The sequence below is a fragment of the Falco peregrinus genome, chromosome 6, assembly GCF_023634155.1.
Source record: "Falco peregrinus isolate bFalPer1 chromosome 6, bFalPer1.pri, whole genome shotgun sequence".
In the NCBI taxonomy this organism is placed as follows: domain Eukaryota; kingdom Metazoa; phylum Chordata; class Aves; order Falconiformes; family Falconidae; genus Falco; species Falco peregrinus.
Window position 1 is genome coordinate 21,420,807 of NC_073726.1, and position 22,050 is coordinate 21,442,856.

The following is a 22,050-nucleotide window of genomic DNA, read 5'->3' on the forward strand; positions in this document are numbered from 1 at the left end:
CTGGTTGTGGAAGTGCTCCTGGGCCAGTGGTGAGGCTTTGCTGAGCTCAGCTGCTGCAAATCTCTCTGCAGTCTGAAGCTCACACTGAAAAATGCTCTGTTTTCCAGGGGTGGTCCTCACAACCATACCAGGCAGTTGGTTGAGGCACCCTGGAGCTTCCATCACTGCTCTGTGGGATCTTTCTAGCTGCGCTTTCTCAGGAGCAAGTACCTCAGACACAGTGATGGACTTGACCTTGAATGCGTAGTTGATGGAAACCCTGTGCCTGAAGCAGGGACTGGCTGTGGTGTGTCCGTGCTGAGGCACTGGCTGTGGTGGGCCCTTCGTCCAAGGCAGGGAGTCCTGCGCACGGTGCCATGCCCACGCAGCTGGCTGCAGCAGGGCAGGTGGGAGGGCTGACAGCCAACGTGCAGAGATGTGGAGCCATGTGCTGCCAGGAGCACGGGGAATCCCGTGGCCAGTGAGCCACAGGGGGAAGGGGAGGGGGGAGCCAGGCCTGAGGACCTCACAGCAGAGGTACAGGTTGGCACTTGGGCTTACTTGCAATGGGAAGAGCACACCCTGTTCAGCTCTACAGAGGGACAAGGGTCTGGAGCACAAGTCCTGTGAGAAGTGGCTGAGGGAACTTGGGTTATTCAGCCTGGAGAAAAGGAGGCTGAGGGGAGACCTTCTCACTCCCTACAACTACCTGTAAGGAGGTTGCAGCAAGGTGGGGGTTGGTCTCTTCTCCTGAGTAACAGGCGACAGGATGAAACAGCCTCAAGTTGCACCAAGGGAGGTTTAGATGGGGTATTAGGAAAAATGTCTTCACCAAAAGGGTTGGCAGGTGCTGGAACAGGCTGCCCAGGGACATGGTGGAGTCGCCATCTCTGGAGGTGTTTAAATGACATGTAGATGCAGTGCTCAGGGACATGGTTTAGTGGTGGACTTGGCAGTGCTGGGTTAACAGTTGGACCTGATGATCTTAAAGGTCTTTTCCAGCCTAAATGATTCTGTGATTCTGTGTCTTCTTTCTGTGGTTAGTGGGGCCCAGATTTCCCCTCCGTACTTGCAGCAAACCTCCTAGGGAGCAGCTCCCAGTGGGGCCGTTTGCTCTGTCCATCCTGCGCGTGGGCACAGATCTTACAGCCAGAAAGTCCCCCAAAAGCTGCGAGCAGGCAGGTGCTGGCAAAGGCTGCATGACCCAAATAGCCTGCTGCCAGCAATGCTGTTTGTGCTGTTGGTGTGTCTTCTGCAGCCTCCAAAGAAAGCCAGTGAAGTACCAGTTGTCATAAATCTGATAAAATGGTTATAGAGCTGATTCTTTTTCTGATACATAGTATCATTACAAAGCAAGGAAGAATATTAAAGGCATATAAAGTCATGGAGTGTGTGAGGAGCAGGTTAGTGCTGCAGTGGAGCAGCCTTGTCCTGGCTGAGACTTGCAGGCCCTCTCCCCTCCCTCCCAGTTTGGATGTTCAACTGCGGAATAAATGTATTTAGCCGATAACCTGCCCTAAGCGGGTTACCATTCCCTTGGGACCAGACAGCTGAGCTGACTTCCCTTGTGGCTGCATGATCATTAAGTCTTTGGCAAGTGGAGCAATAAGCATGTGCGGTTTCCTTGGGAAGGGAAGCTGGAGGTGGGTTTAGAATGAGCACAGCAGCTTTGCCTTAATGTACAGCCACATTGGAGGGCAGTATTAGGAAAGGGAGATGTGTTATAGCTTGAAGCCTTGTACAGGTCTGGGACCACTTTGATCATCCTGTGCAAGCGTGTGGATTAGAGAGGTGTTAAATTTGGGTAGAAGGTGCATGGGCATTTTAAGTTTGAGACTTCATTTCTAGCCTTGTGACTTGTAGCCTGAGACCATCTCTTGCTGCAATTAATCTTTAGTTTTTTAGCTTTAAAGATATCTTGGTATTGGAGATCAGTGCTAGACAGCCAGATACATGTAAGCTGCTTTCACATTGGAGTTAGCAAATTCAGATAACAAAGTACAGGTGGAAAGCCCTGAGACATGTTTGCAGGCAGAGAAGTGTTTAGTGACACTAAACTGACCTTGTGAGAGCTGACCTTGTCCGGTGGTGTGGAGCATCTCCTCCAGTACCACAGAATGGCTCTTTCATGCAAGGACAGGTGGCAGGGACACTGCTTACAGCTCCAAGCAAGTCCTGACCTGCCCTAGTCTTCCTCACACTAATTCAGCAGCTGGGAGAGGGGTGGCCATGGGTGCTGGAGGCAGTCCGGTGGGTGCTCCAGCAGTTCCCGTTCCTCCGCGAGGCTCCCCTTTGCAGGAAGGAGTGAGATGTGTTTCTGTGGGGCATTGTCACGAGGAGTGAGCAGAGCTACCTGACAGGTTAGACCTGGGAGTCCAACTGATGGTGACTTGAAAGAGACAGCAAAGATCACCCAGAGAAGGAGACCTGCAGAGGGGAATCTGCCCCTGACACGGGAGCAGAGCTTCAGGCAAATTCAGCATTTAGCATTGAAGCTGTTTCATTAATTAATACCAACCTACAATAACTGTAGTACGGGACCTGACTGACTTGTACGGTGTTGAAACTGCAACATCCCAGCCCTCTGGCCAAGCCTGCTGTGCCATGCAGCTGCCCCAGCCTTTTAGCCTTCCATTTCTCTGCAGCACCTTCTGTATGAATGGAGGGCATGACTGGCCTGGACCAGCTGAGCCTGCTTTGTTGGCAGGTTGGGGTGGCTTTGCCAGTGGGATCCATGGGATGGCTGTATGGAGTTCAGGATGCTCATTTGGTGAGCATTGGTGTCCTCACCTGATACTTTCTCCATGTTCCCCTGTTTGGAACATGCGTTCCCAATGGGGACACATGCACATAGCACAATATACACATAAGCACACAGCCTGCCACGTGGATCAGAAAACACAGCATCATGCAAACACAAACAGCACAAATGACCTGACCCTGTTCTTCCCCAACTGATCACAATGAAAGCCTGTCAGAAGAGAATGTATACATATATGCATATGTATATACAATATGGATCCCTCTAGTAGCTAGCCTTGGACCCCCAGTCTGCCCAGTAGCTGGCCCCTAGCTCCCCCAGTCTCCCCTCAAGTTGCTGGCATCTTGAGCATGTAAACCTCCAAGACCCACTTACTGGTGCTTGGATCTCTTGACACACGCGTGCACAGGATTCCCCAGGCCTTAGATTCTTGGTCTGTCCGCCAGCTGGTTTCCAGTCCTGGGTCTCCCCAGCTGCCTAATGCACAGGCACGCACAAACACAAACCAGTGTCCCTGGCAGCTGCTCCAGACACTGGGCCTTACCAGTAGCTCTCAAACCCACTGGTCAGTCTGGTCCCTCCAGCAGAAATTCCCAGACCCCCAGTCTTTCCAGTATCTGCCCCAGGTCTATGACTCTCTGATCCCTGGCTCCAAGCCTCTTATCCTACTCACTGGCCAGTCCAGCTTGATGATTCCACACAAATTAAATGCACCTACACATGCATCGACATATGATACGCAGGCAGTCCGGTCTCCAGAGCTGCTGGCACCCCAACACCTATGGGACTCTACCACCCACAGCCCTTTCCCCACTTGCTGGCAGCTATACCTTCATGCACATGCACACAGAGGTACACAGTACGGAGCGCACCCTCACCCAGAAGGATGGCAACAGAGGCAGTGCAGTGACAAGACATGTCAGACTGTGGTGGCCGAGCGCAGGGCATAGCCAGGCAAGCGGACTGACAGCAACCTGGTATTCAGCTGGCCTCTTCCACCCCTGTGCTTTGTTCTCCTGTGCTTGTTCTTGCCTGATTCATCATCCCTCCCTTTTCTTGCCTTTGTTCTTGCACCGAGCATCTCAGTAGGTCTGGCACAGTCCCAGAATGCACTTTCTGGCATCCCATAATGAGTCCCATACCCCTGGAGGCAGTAGTTGCCCTCAGTCTGCAGGGTGACTTGGAGAGATCCTCTCCCATCAGCTTATCCCGTGGGTCTGGAACACAGAGCAGGGACTGTCCCTCTGCTGCAGGGGGCCTGGGGTAGCTGAGCCAGGGTGCCCCACTGACACTGATCAGGTCATAGGGGTGCCCCCAGCTCTCATTGTGGCTCTGCTCTGTTATGACTGTGGTGATTAGCCTTTGATCGCCTAATCCACCTAATCACAACCCATCCCTTCTGCAGCTGCTACTGCCTGCTCACCCCTCTCTGTTGGAATGTATCTCCGGCTAATCACAGCTTTAACGGAAATCCCTGCTGCCAGGCTGCCCAGCATCCTTATGCTTCTCCACCTTGGATTGTCTTCTGGCTCTGAGCTGTAGCAGAGGGAGCCAGGAGCTGTGGAGAGATGTAACCTCAATCCTACAATGCCACCTACCAACAGAAATGAAAGCATCAGAAGAAGCACGTTTATAATTTTGCCCTCACAGTTAAAGCCAAGGCCCTTACACCAGCCAAGACCCCAGTCTTCCAAGTGTTTTAGCTCTAAAGTACCATAATAGACTGGAATATCTGGCCCTTCCTCTCCTTCTGCAGAGATACCATCTCTTTTTTTCTCACCTTCTGGACTTGTTGCTTTTTCTTCTCTCTTTTGTCATGCTTCAAATCCTCTCTCTCAGGAAGTCTAGATACTTAAGCCTTCTCTTCATACTGGAGTAAAGAGGTTCATTTTTTAATCCCAGCAAACCATGTGGAGTGGTCACTGGTGCTAAATCTCCTGCTTTTTGTGTTGACTCAGCCCCTGCTTGCTGCAATGTATGGAAATCTGATCCCAGTTTTATTACTACTGAAGATTTTGTGTACTGCCTAGATGGTAAGCTTGTAGGGGAGCTGTCAGATGCCCAGACCTGGTTGTCCTGACCTGATTAGTGCTATGCCCACAGGGAGGGAATTCTGCCTCAAGGAGAATAAAGCCTGCAAGACAGTGGGGATGCTCAGGTCATTTTGCATAACACACAAGAGGGCAGAGAGATTGCATCCTGCACCTCTTTCCTCTTTGTGCCTCTCTCTGTTAGGAGCCTGGACAGAGGCTTCCTGCTTTACTGCTGAGCTTTGGGCTGGCTGAAGGCAGAAAACAGGCAGAACATTGGCAAGGGTCTGCAAGGGGATCTGGTCGAGTTACTTGCATTTGTCTTGCAGCCCTTCAGCATTTTCCCATGAACTGCTGCTTGCTCTTGGCCTTTTGTGTTTAATTTACTTTATATAACCCCTTTGTTTACTTTGTAACCCCTGCCTCGCCATTTCCTTTTTTGACCTCTCCGTGGCTGCTCTGTCAGGCTCAAACTGTACATCTGCTTGTGCTTTCTGATGGGCATGCTCACTGCTTTGTTCATTTACCTAGCAAAAGCACAGAGACTTCCAAAATCTGCATCTGCCTGGGTTTCAAGAAAAGAAGTCCGGGTGAATCTCCAGCAGTAACCACTTGGCATCTTTGTTGTCTGCTGATTGAGCAACCAAAGGATCCTATTTTGCAGATTCTTAGGCTAAAACAAATACATGAACCAAGTGAAGTTAGTTTGTATCATCAGACCTTCTAAAGAAAGGTGGTGGTTTCATCACCGATAAGCAGGCTGCCCTTTCTTCCTGGTGACTAACCTTCCCCATCTGTTACATGAGTGTGATTCAGATCAGCCATGGGCAGACTAGCCTGTTGTGTTGGCTGACATGGGCTGTGCCAGCAGTGAGAAAGGACAGAAAATTCCCAGGGCTTCTGCTTGCTTAGGGCAGGTGGATCAGAGGCATCAAGCTTTGTCCTTGATCTTCCAGTGCTGAGATCACCACCCCTCACCCTCTCTCCCACAGTATTTCTACGTATAGAAATAGCTAGATAAGTAACTCAAAGTTTACTCAGCATCTCTTTTAGCTGCATTTCCATCATATGCACTCCGAGCAGAGTGGTTGGAGAACAGCTCTAACGTGAAGCCAAGTGGCAGCTTTTCTCTGGTTGGCTTCGTTAACACCGGCTTGTTAGTGTTCTTGTTCACATTTCAACATCCAGGTGCCAGCTATCTGTGGGACACTTCAATTTCCTAAATACTGCTGTGGTCCTGCAATCCACAGGGCTGCTGCAACACCACAGTTGATCTCAGTACACAGCCTTTGGTAGATATCTACAGTGGGATTGATCTCATCTCACTTCAGGCTTCAGTTACCTGGGTGCCTGCACCTACCTGTGTCTAGTCTGCCAGTTCTGCCTGTGGAGGCCAAATAAACATGGAGATGGAATTCGGGGAGTAGTGAATTCATCTGACCTAGCCTGGGGTTTGCCTTAAGATGTGACAGATGTGGTGGATTCGCTGACTAGCTCTCCCCTGACCAGACAGGGATCTCAGGGCAACTTTTCCTGGTGTAGGTGCCCATTTTGTGGACAGCACGTTCTGTCAGGTGAATCCCAGCACTGTGGTTTCTTGGCAAAAGGGACATTATTTTATAGGACTGTGTGTCAGAAATACCAGGCATGGAGCGGCAGCTTGGAGCGTTTGGGTTTTGTTCTCTGTGCTGCCAGGGGTTTCTCTCAAAGGAACTGCTGGAGTCTGAGTGCTGTCAACACTATGGGTATAGCTGTGTGTGCAACAGCCACTGATACTTCTCTGGTTTATGGGTGGCAAAGCCTTGACAACAAATCAGTGATGCCTCTTCAACATGAAGTCAGAGAATTCTGTGGTGTCTGTATGCTCTGAGTTGTTAATCTCTCTGCAGACTCCAAAGTAACACTGAGATTGCTGTGAGTTTGTCCTCTGCTGTCCTCCAGCAGCAGACACAGGAGAAGGAAGCCTTTCCTGGACACAGTGCTTTCATTTGTAGATTCAGTCTTTGAACATGATTTTGAGCATGGTGTTTCCTTGGCCTCAAAAAGAGATCTGGTTTGTACCCTCTGTGTCCAGGGCGCTGACTTGCAGTCCATCTGTCTCACAGAAGTCATCGCCAGTTCATGGTGGACCAGGAACTTAAATAGCTCTAAGACTTTCCTCTGGTTCATCACTGCGGAGCCCATCACATCTAGGTGTGTTGAGCCATATGGCTGTAGGCGAGAGTGTTTTACCATACCCCAGACCTTGTGGTACACGTGGAGGCCTGGCTTTATTCTGTTAAGTCCTGAAAGCCATACTGTGACTGTGTTGCTAGAGATGCCTCCATCAGCCATACCTTCAATGGTGGCAGGACATGACCAGTCTCTGCCACGAACATGCAGGTTTTTTACTCCCCCTATCACTGCAGCTACCTCTGTTTGGCTTCCCAGTGCACTTCTGCAGCATCTCCAGTCTCCCAGATGTTTTTTCTTAGATGCCTCTGGAAACTGCACAGCTTTTCTGTCAGTGGCCTAGATGTCAGATGGAGACTGTTCATTTCCTGTGAGAAATACTCCTTTTAATAACAGAAAGACAATTAGCAGATGGGTTTTTGTGCCTTGGTGGGCCCTGTTTTCAGCCTGAGTCTAATCCTTATCCACTGTAGAAACTTGTGTTCCTGTTACACATGAGATGAGTCTTTTTTACATCCTAAAATGGAGGGATTTTCTCCATAGTTCCCCAAGCATGTGTCTCAGTACAGTTTCCAAATAACTTTTGGTGGGAAAATGGAGAGAATATTGTCCCATCGCTCCTTGTGAGGGCTCTCTGGGGATCTTTGAGGGTTTTTCTATCAATGAATTCCTCTGTTTTACAGTGAAACCGTAAGTTTGGGCTGATTATCCTCCTGAGCCAGCTTTTGAACCCACAGCTGTATGTTCTCTTCTCTGTACAGTCATAGAAGTGCTAGTTGGAAGGGTTCTCTGAGAAGGACTACATTAGGTCAGCTGTGGATCTGTCCAGCCAAGCCTTAGAAACCTTCTGCAGGATGGTGGTGCTGCAGACTTTTGGGTGGCCTGTTCTGGGGCTGCACTGCGCTCCTGGGAGATATTTGGTTTTGCTGAAGTCCGAATCCAGCCTGAAGCTCCCAAACCACAGTTTGTAGCTGTTGGCCACATTCACTACATGATCTGCTACTTCCAGGAAGAGTTTGGTTTTGCCATCTCTGTAAGTGCCCTGCGAGCAGTTGTAGACTGCTTGCTTTTTTTTTGTCGTGCAATCTGGGTTTGGACCTCTTCAATTTCTCCCCATCTCTCTTGAACTCAGTGGCCAAAAACTGAACACTGAAAAATGTTACAGGTGCAGCCTCACCAGTGCTGAGTAAAAAGGGTGATAATGTCCCTCAATCTGCTGACCGGGCTGTGTGTTATGTTGCCCAGCATGCAGTTTGCCTTCCTCTCTGTGAGGAGGTTTTTCTTCCTTATAGGAGAGGTGTTCTATCCCACTGATCATTTTTGTGGTCCCCCTCTCAACCTACTCCAATGGATGCAGCTGCCCTTTTAAGAAGTCCCCAACCTGTTGCTTCCCCACTAGTAGCTGCCCATCTTACATTATCCACTACACTTCGAGATCTGGAGCATGCTTTATCCATGAACGCTGAAGCATAAACCAAAATTAAACACTTTGGTCATGTCTGTATTTTCCATGACTGATTTTACATCAGCAGACTCGCATTTTCCCTGAACTTCCTTTTGGTGCCAGTGTACCACTAGAAGATATCCTTGTTCTGCTTAACGTCTTTTGAAAGTCTTTGCTGCAGCTGGGCTTTGGTCTTCCTGATATTGTCCCTGGTGCTTGAGCATTGGTTTTATTGTTTGCGTACCTGTCAGTGTTTCTCCTTCTTGCAGTTTATTAAGTTCATTAAGAAGCTTGATACCTTATCACACTAACCTGCAAAAATACCCGGTCTTCCTAAATGACAGGGTGGGTGGGTTGTTCCTGAGATCTCAGAAATTTTTCTTCAATGACCAGCACCCTCTTCCCTCTTGGGCTGCTTCTCAGGAAGCTGAAGTCTGTCCTGAACCTCAGGATCCCAGCTCTGCTACTCACCTTTCAAGCCTTCCTCCAGGAGCTCAGTGCAGCCACCTCGCAGTTGCTGCAACCTGAGCTGCCCTGTTGACCACATTTGTCACCAGTTTTTTCCCTGTTGGAAAAAGCAGGGCAAGTCAAGCAGGTGGTCACCTCTAGCAGCCAGTGTTTGTGTTAGGATATTGTCACCAGCAGTCTCGGAGCCTCGTGGATTCCCTGGCCAGTGATCCATTTCCTTCCCAGCAGAAGTCTGGACCATTGAAATCCTGGAGAGGATGAAGGCTTGCAAGACTTCCAGTATTTGTTGATGGACAACCACACCCACCACCTCCTCTTGGGTGATGGTAACAGACCCAGCATCCCTCCTGCTCATAGCCTAGGTTCATAGACTCTCAGAAGGCATGTCTGTGCTCCTACATTGCAGCTCTGTGCAGTTGGGAGCTCCATCACACGGAGACAATTTTCCTCCCCACCTGTCTTCCCTGAACACCCTGTAGGCAGCTGTGGCCACATCTTGATCAAGGCATGCTGTCCCAAGTCTCTGAGTCAGACCACATCATGGCCCTGTGACTGCAGTAGGGCTTGCAGTTCTTCATGTTTGTTGTCCATGCTCTGTGAACCGAAGGAAGGTCTGAATACCCAGTCCTCTGGACAAGAAAATGAATGTCCTCTTGTGGACCTTTACTGGCATACCTCCTCCATACCTTCCTCTCTTATCTCTGGGCTTAGGTCCCCACTCTCTGATGACCCTAATTTAAAACCCTTCTCTCCACATCAGTAAGCATGGTTGCAAAGGTGTTCTTCCCTCTCATAGTTACACAGGGTCTTTCTTTTCCTGGTAGTCTTCCATCATCCTCCAGCGAGATACCAGGATCAAGGAAGCTGAATCGCAGCCTGCAGCATCCGCTGCATGGCCAGGCATCAATCTGGCAGATGTGTGCACTTCACAGTGGGTCTTCATTTCAAACAGAAGAGTTACTGGGGGCAGGCTCTGTGGAGAACACAGCTGGAACACAGTCTTGCTGTGTCTCCGTCACCCTTGACCCCAAAGCCCTGCAGTCACCTTTGAGCTGCTCAGGGTTTGTCATGGGTGTATCGCTGTTACCCACCTGGATGAGCAACAAGGGGTAGTAATCAGGGCAGGGGAGTCCCACAATCTTTCCACAACACTGGCAAACCTGAGGGCAGGCAGCAAACCTTCCAGGACAGTATTTCTGGTTGCCACATACAGTGTCTTTGTCCCATGTCTGGTGACAGCCTTCCCCATGACAATAACATGGGCTGGGGTAGATAGCAAAAGACCTACGTGCTCTTCCTCACTCTTTCCCAGCACAAAGTCACCTAGCAGAACCACTGGAGGTTTTTAGCCAAGGTGGCCTCTGAATTGCGTCTCTGTTCTTTCCTGAATTTTGTTCTTCCAAGGGAGAGCTCTCTCCATTTTAAATGCATTTTGTTCTTCTGTATCCATTTGACAAGATCTGTTAGGCAGACCCCTGTGCCTCTGGTGTTCCGCAGCAGAGGTGGCTGAGGAGGCAGTAACCAAGTGCAGAGACAGTCTTACTGGAGAGCAGCACAGGACAAGGTTTTGGTACCTGAGGTGGAGCTGCCAGCAGCCCTCCAGGCGTATTTCAGCAGGGCTTCGGTTGTCCTCCAGGTTGCCTTTGGGAAGTGTCTCCATTCTGGAGTTCACTGCGTACCACAGGTAACACCATTGCTAGTGCTGCAACTTCTAGGTGAGACAGGGTTGGAGAGAACAGTGCTGTCACTTCCCCAGCTAGGAACTCGCCCTGCTGTTGTCACCTCTTCACTTCGGTGTTGCTGTGTGGCATGAATCGCTGAATGAGGGTGCACATAGGTAAGTGAATTGAAGGAAAAACGAAGGTGACTGCTGGCATGTTCCTAGGAATTTGGCATGCAGTGCACAGTCACAACATCTGGGCTCTTTCACTCGGAACTGAAAGGTTTGGCAGAACAATAAGAGTAGGTGGGCTTTGCCCCTTTATGCCACATTCAGACAGCCCTGTGTCAACAAATACTGGAGATGCTGCTGAGGTGAAGCATGTCTGTCCTTCAGTCCTGGGATATACACACGGCCAGGGTTTGAAAGTGCTTGTGGACAATGCATTGTGAAGATGCTCTGCTTACTATCTTTACTATCTTTAGAAGGCAAGGAAAGGGGGATGTGGCTGTTGCGGTGTTGTGTAGCTGGGTGAAATGCAGTAGCACAAAGACACGTCTTTTCTTGAGGGAAGGTTTCAAACTGCAAAGATTCAGGCAGTCATGCAGAGCGATGGGCTTTATTGAGGTACCTTTGAAGGAAGTGGGGTTTGAATCTGGTTGCTGCTGCAGAGGGTACCCAGGTGACTGTCCCTCCGTGCCCAGCACCAGAACAAAATACGTGCAGACAGTTACACCACGGCGCAGTTAGCGCTCACCTGGCTCGCCGAGTCAGTAGGACAGCGCCAGGCTGTGACAATGCCGCAGTTTAGGACTAGTTTAGACATATTGGGACGTGGGATTTTGAAAACCCTTCCTTGTCTGACCAGGACTCGAGAGCAGAATCTGTAGTGTCCAGCCTCCTGTCTTCCTCGGAGCCTGGCAGGTTTTAGATCCTTCATTTTTTCCCTTGAGGAGTCTGTAACTAGTGATGTAGACAACAGCCTTTGTACATACACTTCCATTTCATACATACATTGAGCATGTGTGCATGTACACACAGGACTTACGGACATGAAATACAAATATGGATATAAATTTGTGGATATTTTCATTATTTAGGTCTGTATTACATAGTTGTACAAAAGCATTGTTAAAAGAAAATTGCAATGAACAGCCGATGTGGGATCTCGCTGCCAAAACAGCGGGGCACGTGGGGCAGTGAGGAGGCTTCTGGGGCAGTGGCTGCATCAGCACTGAAGAGACCCCTGCAGTCACCTGTTCTCGTGGGTTAGGAGAAGACTTCTGCCTCTAATGAAATACTGTTGCTGTGAGGTAATATAATCTAGTATTAATTTCATTTGACAGATTAAAAAAAAAAAAGAGTTGACGGCTCCAATAAAAATGTACAAGTGCAGCGGCAGATCTGATGGTTAGGCTCTGGCTGTGCTTGTCATGGGCACGGCATGTCAGCAACCCGTGAGTGTCTGCTGGGGAGGAAGGGCTGCCATTTTTCTAAACCTCCGCTTTTGATATTTGAGAACATAAATTTTGCATAATTGATGAAATCTAAGGGTTATTTGAGGACACACACTGCTAAATGCAGTCCAAAAATTGGGGGGGGGGGGGGGGGGGGGGGGGGGGCGGGGAGAAGGAATCTGCTGGGCAAGACATCACCCACTTCAGTGAGATAATGAAGGAGCAGTTAAATATTACTTATAGACACATGTATCCCCTTCTTACTGGAAAGGTTAGCGAGTGAAGGAGAAGGAAATGTGGTTAATTTGAGCTAAAGTGTGTAGGAGGTTGATAAGGGGAGCCAAAGGAAATATCAAAGGCCAATATGTAAAGATAATAAGAAATTTTAGAGCATTAGAAGAAAAAAAAATCTGGTAAGAGATCCATTTCTATATGTAAATGATAAAATTGTATATTCTGGTGCAAAAAAAAAAAAAGAAAAAAAAAAAAGGCAGAAATGTTCTGCTCTGAGTTTGGAACAAATCAGGAGGATGTATCTATCCATATGATGTGCTTGGAACAGAAAGTTTCCCAGCTGTAACCAAGGAGAAAGTGAGATAGTATTTGCTAAAAATAAATATACTGAAATTAACAGGCTTGAATAACATATACCCAAGTGTCTAAAAGAGCCTAGCTGAGGAGTTGTCTGAACCACTAATGTTAATACCTCAAAATCTTGCTAATCTATGGAATTTCGAAGAGTTGGTAGAGAGCTGTTGCTATTCTAATATTCTGAGGATATAAAATAGGTGATTCAGAAAACTATAGCTTGTTTAGCTTGGCATCAGTGCTGGGTAAAATAACGAAGCAATTAATTTGGAACATAATCACCAAGGAATTAGAGAATGAAAATGCAATCAATACCATACAGTGTGGTTCAATGGAAGGTGGAAACAAACCTGCTGTCCTTTCTCAACAGCATCACAGGACTGGTTAAAGTGAGGACTGTGTTTACATAGGTGTTTTGACTTCCTTAATAACCATGTGACTTGTGTATAAATAAATTTACAATAATTGGAAATAACAGACAAAGGCAGCTTGGTAGCACTGTGAAGTCATGCAGGGGCACATTTTGGAAAATATCCACCAAGGGGAAGGTACCAGTGAGGGGGGCCATCACCAGCAAGGTCTCTTTACGTTTTCTGGTCCCTGGACCTCAACGCTTCTATCAGTGTTTCAAAATAGTGACCAAACCCCGTGTTTGTAAGGATTGCAGGTATCACAGAGTGGGGGAAGTGCTAACAATAAAGTAACTGCTGCAGAATGATCTGACTTTCCTGCTGAAGCAGCCATGTTCCAGCAGACCGTGCAAGGTGACGTGTCTGCAAGTAAAGAATGTAGGTTACAGGATATGAAATTACCCTGGAAAAATGTAATTCGGCAAAGGATATGGGTTTTTCCAAGATAATTGTGTTACCGTTAGTTGATTGCGTAGGATGTGGCAGAGAGATTTTGTATATGTAAAGGACAGACTTCCAGAGTTATGTGAACTTGCCTATTCTGGTTGCAGCTTTGGAAGATCACTGAAACATCACTTTGTGCAAGTCAGGCGTTCACACTGCGGGATGAATCTGACATTACTGAGCGGAATTCTAAAAGGCCCTCAGAATGATTCACAAGCTGAAAAAAGGTTGGAGTTTTAAGGAGTCCATCTTGCTCAGTCTGTTGAAGGAGGGCTGGTGAGGGAAATAGCTCTGGTGTGGGGGTATTGAATTCCGTCGCCTGGCTTGGAGGGAGACAGCTCGTTGCAGATCTCAAGTGCGTGTGCAGGAGATCCTCTGGATAATCACAGTCATGGACTTGAGTGAAATCCCATGTCAACGCATTTCTGCACCAGTGCACCCTGAGCCCAGAGAATGAGATTGCCTGGGAGAGGTGGGAAAGACAGCTTAGAGCTCAAGTTCTTAGAAGGAGCATTTTAGGATCTGGATAGTCTTGCAGCCTTTCTCCAGTGTGAATGCTTTGAGATGCTGAAAGGGAGAAACTGGCAGTCAGAAATCCAGAGAGCTGTGCTCTCTGGAGTGATGTAGAGGTTGGTTCCTGTGGGTGAAGATTTACCCCCGACACCCCCTGAGTTTTGCCTGATGATGTGTGCATGTCCTAGTTGATGGACCCATTGTTCTTCTGGTGGATGGCCACAACGGCACTCCGGAGCAGAACAAACTTCATTCAGGCTTCAGAGCTTACATTCCTCTAAGTAACTTCTTACTGCTGGGAATGTGTGTGATTCAGGTTATTCATTGTCAGGTCAGGCTCCTTTGGTACAGAGAGATACCGCGTAATGAAGGTACGGACGGATACCACCTAACGCGTGGTTCTTTCAGTCTTTCCTCAGAACTCAGCCCTTGTAATTTTCTGATAACAGTGTGCATTTCTCAGAGCTGCTTCTCGCTGGTTAACATCATTCGAGTAATGAAGTGTCCAGAATGGGCCACAGCATGCTTGCTGAAGCTGCAGGAATAGTGCCTTTATCCTCCTTCAGCCATCAAACACTGCATTGTTACAGCTTTAGATACTGGCCGCTGTGAAAGGATTCCTTCTTTGCACAGGGACAGGGTTTTCTGTTCTCTTTTTCCCGCAGTCTGACTTCAGCTGGGAACATTTTCTTTGTCCCAGCACCGTGCTAGGGACTGCATGAATGTCCCATGGATCTCCACATAGGTGGCATCTCCTTGAGGAGTAAGTTTTCTCACGCTTGAGAACAGCCAGATGTGCTGAACCCAGGTCACGGTCCAGTAGCCTGACCAGCTGCTCTTAGATATTGTACACCCGGTGGATTCAGTGTTTCATACTGAGTTTGCTTGAAGTTACTTGCCATTACACAAGATTTTGATTTAGCAGAGTGGTACAGCAATGTACTTAAATTAAATGCAAATGTAAATTACACTTAGCAGAGTGTAGCAGATGCAGTGTACAGCTGAATCACCATACAGATGTGATTCTCATTACCAGTAATCTGCTCACCATCACGACACTGGCTGTCCCCCATCACCTTGAAGGCGTAAGTGGGTTCACACCATCTTAAGTGCGTTGCTGTCTTTGAGGTCCTTCTGTTTGTTCAGTTTTTATATTCTTTGTTGGGCTAATCCAGTTATACAGTCCTTCTGCCCCATTCTAGTCTTGCTAACTCAGGAAGACTTTTGCATTCTTCTCGTTGATTCAAGGGTGGAATTACAGGGCTGGTTGACCCCCTCAGCCAGTACAGCTGGATGATCCACTCAGCTGCTGTAGCCAGTTGATCTAAAACACAGGCCGCACTCCAGTCCCTTTGATGTTGAGATTGGTTCAGCTTTCATTGCAACAGCTCAGGGAAGTCATTCCCTACATTTTTCCCTGAGCTTCAAGGGCACAGCTCTTGCCTATGTTTTCAGACCTTTCTTCTGCTGTAGGGGTTAATTGGTCAGTCACAAGGCGGGGAAGTATTAGTGCTATCAGTCATGTCACGTAAGAGCTCATTTGGAGTAATATCCACCGCCCTAGAGATCCGTGTTCAAGAAAGATTCATTTAGGCTGGAAAAGGAGCATGGAAAAGCTACTGAGATGATCAGGAGAATGGGGGCTTTTTCCCCTGTGGCAGACCACTAAAGCTTCATATCCTTACCAGCTTGCTGGGAGGGATCAGACTGATGGTCCATTAGCCCAGTTCCCTCTCCTCGACAGTGGCATTACAAGATGCTATTAATTAAAGAAAGTACATGTGCCTGGCTGTTTTCAGTTGTCTGTTCCCCTTGTGCCTTCCAGCATCCACTGTCATCACACTGGGAACTTGAACAGGAATGACTCTGCTCAGTCCTGTTAGTATCTGTGCAAGGACCTGCTCTCCAGGAACTCATCTAATCTCTCTCTGAATCTGCCAGTGCTGTCCACCTCCATGGCCTCCTGTGGCAGCTAGCTTCAGATGACCATTGCCTGCTGCATAAAGTCTGTTGTCTGTTTTAATCTGATCTGCCACTAGTCTCACTGAGAGCCCTCTCCTCCTAATTCTGCAGGATTTGGTGGACCACAGCTCCACTTTCACTGCATCCACTGCCCTGGGGAGCTTTGTAAGCCTTGGCCCTGTGCTTCCCTCAGCCTTCTCTTCTCCAGACTGGAGGGTCCCAGCCTTCTCAGTCTGTCTTTGTAGGACAGTTGCTCCATCCCCCTGACCATTTTAGTTGCCCTTCCCTGGCCTTTCTCTAGTTCCACTGCTTCCTCCTTGAGATGCTGAACCAGACCTGCACACATGAAGGCATGCACATGCAGGATCAGCATAGCCCCAAGTGACATTGCCTACCTTGCTTTCCACCTCTTCCCTGATATATTTTGTCAGCTTTTTTGGCTGCTCTTTTGCACTGAACCCATGATTTTTGAGAGCTGTCAGTATCGGCACCAAGACTTTTCTGGAGCTGTACCCACCAGGTCCGTGTTCAGCATCATGCAGCATGTTCAGATGGCTCTTCCGCAGAAGCGTTACTTTGCATGTATCTGCATGGTGACCCACCTGCCACCTCGTGCCCTTTCAGTTTGGGAGTCCTCCTGCAGCTCACCAGCACTGATGCATCACTTGGCTACTGAGAAGGTAGTTGCAGCAGTTTATAATGCCTGGACTCTGACATAGTATCATCACATTTCTATGTATGTTATTTTATGTTTTGTAGACACTTTCTGCATGATTTGACTCTTGATCTGTTGTCTTCTTCCAGGCCAAAGCATATATCCAAGAGCAGGGCATCCTCATTAGGCAGTTGTGTCCAAGAAACTGGAATTTTTCTTTGTTGCTGGGTGAAAACCAGTAGTGTTTCCACCACTGCCTGTCTGATCTTTCTTATTCCGAAACCTCCCTGTTTGAGGGCCAGCAGTCATTTGGAGTGTTTAATTGAATGGGAAGGACTCCCAGCTGCCGGCCTTCTTGAAGATTCATCTCTGCACTTCGTAGACTGGGACCAAAAGCTGATCTTTTTGTGTGTGTCTCAGGCAATTCCCCTGTGTCGCTCCAACATCATCAGACATCCCCAGGCTGTCTGCATGATAGGGATCCTCCTTGCATGGGTCTGCTCGGAGAGATGGAACAGTTTGCTTTGTTCATTTTGCTACCTCCTCTTTTTACGTCTTAAGTGCTTTTCTTCCCCCTGTGGGAGATGGTATTGTGCTCCTGAGAGTGCAATTCTGACGTGGCATTGCTGCTGAAGGTGGGGGATGGCTTGGCTGAGATCCTCTCCCTGTTCGGTGCATCAGCAGCATCAGCAAACAGCAGCCCCTGTTCCCTCTCGGGCATCTTACGCCCGGCGTCTGTTGTGGCTTCACCTGGCAGCCGGTGGGTAGGCTGCAGGTATCTGTGGAACAGCGTCCTGAGCCCTTCCCGCTGGAGAACAGTGTCTTGAACCAGTGGTTCACTCACTGACGATGAGCATTCACCTCTCTTTGAGTTAGAAATCCAGCCTCAGTGCCAGGCTCTGTGATCTCAGCACACGCGGTTTGTCATGCCATATTGACTCAGTGCAGCTTTGAAGCTGGAAAAGAATGGAAAACCTTCTCACCATCTTCTCGGTGAGCTAACCTGTTTATCAGATATGTTCTTCTCTTTGTATTTTGATTTTTTTCAGAAGCAACTGTTAGAGAAACTTTGCTCACATGAGTGTTTAATCGAAGTTGTTTGTGGCTACAGAGTTCTGTAGCTCATCTTCTTGGGTATCACCAGGAACTGGGGCTGAATCAGAATTTTGGATTTTTCAGAAACTGTTTTTTCCCCCAGACATTCTTGTATAGTACAAGCAACTGTCTGACCAGTCTCCCCTGTGGTTAGCCTTGCTGTATAACGTTCATTCTTGAGCTCCTATGTTATTTTAGCTTCTTGACTGCTTTTCTTATCTGCTTTCTGCAAGATGTCATTCCTTGAGCTACAGTTTCCTGGGTTTTGCTCACCTGCTTGGTTTTAATCTTTCACAGAAAAGACCTGGCAGCATGGGACCAATACTTTGAGGTTGTTGTGAAATACCTTTAATGTGCTGTTCCCTCCCTTTTAAACAACAGCAGAAATGTTCTTTTTTCCCATAGGCCAAATTATTCACATTCCTCTGTGGATTTTATAACCCACAAAGCTCTGGCACATTTCTGGCTGGTTTGGTTGTGGCTTTGGGTTGATGCCCTTCTGGCCAAGGGTGTTTTGGGGAGTCACAGGGACAAGTCAGCTGGTGGTCCCGGGCAAGTGTGGCACTGAGACTCTGTGCACTTCCTGGCTAGTGTCATGTTCTTGTCTTTCATGGCTGGCCCTTGGTGTGCTTTGTAAAGCCAGTGTTGATCTCCCTGTGGCTGCTTTTTTGAGCTCCGGACAGCCAAAGAGTGCCTGGCGATGGGTGGTGGAGTTGCACAATACTGACCTGACCTGAAATCTTACGGCTTCTGTAGGAGCTGTCCATCTATGGGCACATTTGAAACACGTTGGGCAAAAAGCTGTCTGACCATGTTGGTACGTCTTCCTCATCCCTGATCTCACTGAGTTACAAACAGTTGAAAATCAACATTTTCTATCTGTCACTTGACTGTCAGCAAAAACATCAAAGCCTGCCAGAACACCAGCAGAATACAGGTGCTCAGGTCATGTTTCTGCCAGGCGGTGGGTGCCACAGCAGTCTGTGCTCTCCTGGAGACCATGTACCCAGGCTTTGGCTGCCAGTGCTGCACCAGGATGGAGCAGAGGAGAGGGTCTTGCCTTTCCATCCCGGAGGGTCAAAACCTCCCACTCCTGCATCTCTGCATTTGAGTAACCTAAAAAATCTAAACTGCTGCCCATTTGGGTGGACAAGTTTGGATGACTAAAAATCAAACAGAAAGCACAGGCATGTTCTGTCAGTATTTCAGTTCTTTATTTGGAAGAGAGCAGGGTGATGTGCATGTATCACATGCAGATGATGAAACACTTTCCAAGCCATTAGTAACTGAAGCTGTGAGCATCTTCCAGGTGGTAATTTTTCAGTATTTGCATTTTGTAGTTGCATGATGCTGGGGCAATGCCAGGAGACTGGCAGAGTGCTGGCCTTTGGAAAGGGGCAAAGGGATGATCCGGTTAATTACGAACCTGTGAGCCTGAGATCAGTTGCTGGCAACAAATAAGCAACCAGATACTGTAGGCAGTTGATAAAGAGTTAGAGTAGAATATAATTACCAGCAGAAAACTAATTTCATTTCATTATTTGAGGTGTCAGATTTGTTTGATAAAGGTAACCGTTTACATCGAATAGATTTTGTTTACCACTGTACCACATCCCAATTACAAAACTTGCGGTGTACAAAACCAGCAGAGCGCATGGGAAGCGGTTCACAAATTTGCCAGATGACAGGTCTTGGCAAGGACTTGTCAGAGAGGAATCGTCGCTGGCCCGGGTTTCTAGTGGGTCTCTCCAGGACTTAAGATCTGGTACTGCTCAGTGATTTCATACATGTTCTAGAAACAAAGCTGAAATCACAGGTAATAAATAACAGGTGCACAGGGGACCCGGGGGCTGTGGTGCTGGGGACGCGCCACACAGCCCTGGGCTGCACTGGCTGAAGGTGCTTTGGAAACTAAAGGGTTTGGAAAGAAAAACTGCTGAAGTGGTTTAAGATCAGGAGAAAATACAGGATAACTGTGCTCTGGGACTCAATCCATTCCATCCAGTTCATTAAAAAAAAAAAAAAAAATTAGGAGGTAATTTAACTAAAGTAGGTTTGATTTCATCAAAATCAAATTTTGAGGAAAACGTGTGTTTTCATGCAAATTGAATAATTACTGAATCAATTATAACCACACTTGAATCAGTTGAATAATTGAATATTTGAAATAAAATGATCATTTGAAAAGCATTGCATCTTAGAAAATGTTGATGTTCCATTTCAGAATGTAGTTCAAGCCCTTTTTTCATTTTTATATTTTCTATGGGTTTTCATAGAAAACAGCACTATGGCTCAGGTATTGCAAATGTTACAACCTACAGACTTTTAATCATTTAAACAACGGTTCAGTCTAACCTAAAGACAAAACATCTCCAGCTGGAGTTGAAACGCATAAACCCCAAACATTCTTCAAACACTGGTTTCCAGCATCCAGGATAATTCTGCATCTCAGTCTGTTGCACTTGTGATCCCCCACGCTGTGGCAGCGAGATGGTGCCGGCGGTGAGGGAGGTGGGACAGTGCGTGAGGAAGGGTAGCACAAGACCCTGTGACTGGAAACCAATTTCTTGATAGTAATACAGGAATGGCTTTGTGTTTTCTTTTTTTAAAAGGTGGGAATTACTAAACATTTGGAGCAGACCTACAGAGGAAAGGCTAAATTCTCAACTTCCTGGTGTCTTTGAGACCTGAAGCATGTGGTGGCATGTAACAGCTTAGCTATAATGCTTCTGGTCTTGAACTCAGGATAACAAAATCAATATTGCATGGGCAACCTAAATCCTGTCATTACCTGTCTTTTGAGTGTTCCACTTCTGGATACATAAATATTAACGTAAACATTAACATACATGCTTCTATATTTATTGCCTGTAGATAATCACTTGTCTCTTATTTGCCATCAGTTACTATCTTATGCCTAGGGTGGCAACAGTCCTGGGGTGCACAGCGCATTTCAAAAGCGACTGCCAAAGTGTGCAAACATATCCGGTTCTTTTTACAAAGTGGGTAACTTCAGCCACAAAAGTTGAAACCGGTTTTTCCAGCAGTGAAGCAGCTGAACTGCAGCATCCTCTTCCCCGTTACACCTAAACCTCAGTCACCCAAAGTGAGGGACCATCTGTTAATGCCCCACGGAGAACCTTGTGTTCGTTACTACTTGGTAGATACCCAGGTACAGAGGTTGCATTTTCTAGCTTATTTCTTGGTTTCGTGTCTTGGAGATTGCCTAGCCTGCCGTCACAGCCCAGTGCTTGTTGTCCAAGAATTTAATAGGTTATGCTATCGCTAAAAACCACAACAGGAATGAGTGTCAGCACGTGTCCTGTAGACCCCTCGCAGGAGTTGCTCAGCCACAGGTTGCTGCTGGTGGGGATGGGGCAGCTGAGTTGTTGGGGGCCATCTCTCTGCCCACCGCTCCGCATGGGTGCCTGTGCTCTTCCAGCACCTCTAGCAGACCTGTGGCACAGCTCAAGGCTTGCAGATCCCGGCACCCACCCTGTGCTTACCAGTTACCCCAAAAGAAAGAGGCAATGCCCGTTTTTTAGTGATCTGCCTTAACAGCCTGGTAGGAAGGGGCAGGTCCAGCTCCTGCCACCGGCCACAGCCCTGGTGCACACTGGTTTGCACTGACCTGTTGCAGCTTCCTCAGCTTCTCCAGAAGGTTGTGGCCACAGGTAGGTGACACCCCACAGGTGTCACAGCTTAAATATGAAAATGCGCTAGACACTAAAAACAGATAGAGAGGGAAAGTCTCTGGTGGTTTTGTGGCTTGACATCCGTCAGTCTTGCCCTTTGCCTGCTCTCTTTGTGGCAGCCAGCCCTCACGCTGCTCTCCTCCTCTGTCCTAGGTGAATGGTGTCAACGTGGTGAAGGTGGGGCACAAGCAGGTGGTCTCCTTGATCCGGCAAGGGGGGAACCACCTGGTGATGAAGGTTGTTTCCGTCAGCCGCAAGCCAGAATCAGAAGAAGTTGTTCGGAAGAAGGGTAGGTGTGCAGTCCTGCTGTTCTCTGAATGGGGGGTTGCATTGCCCAAATGCAAGCAGGTGTGCAGAAGCCTGCGGGGCTGCCCAGAGGAGCCCACAGCACGTACCCACAGCACGGTGGGCACTTGTGAGGCTGCCAAGCTGCAGCTGGTGAGGATGGGGGACACCATGGGGGGAAGGACTGGCCGTTCCGGGCACAGAAACCGCACACACGGCACTGCCGCACCGGGGTGTGCGGACACACTGGCTGGAGCAGGGTGGGGGGACGGTGGTCGGGCGGAGGGGCTGTGGTGGAACTCTGCAGCTGACACTGGGGATGCTGGGCACAGCTGGATGCCGGCCAGGCCTCCTGCAGGTCCTGTCCGCGGCCAGGCTTCAGGGCACCAGCAGCTCCGTTCTCACACCAGAGCTGTGTGTGCTCAGTGAAGG

At 48.2% G+C, this 22,050-nt stretch overlaps 1 protein-coding gene across 1 annotated transcript in view; it reads left to right on the forward strand.

The window, feature by feature from the left end:
• Positions 1–22,050, forward strand: part of SHANK3 (SH3 and multiple ankyrin repeat domains 3) — a 368,446-nt gene that overhangs the window by 299,333 nt on the left and 47,063 nt on the right. The window contains 1 exon segment of the mRNA XM_055807431.1: positions 21,487–21,622. Coding sequence (XP_055663406.1) covers positions 21,487–21,622 — 136 coding nt within the window.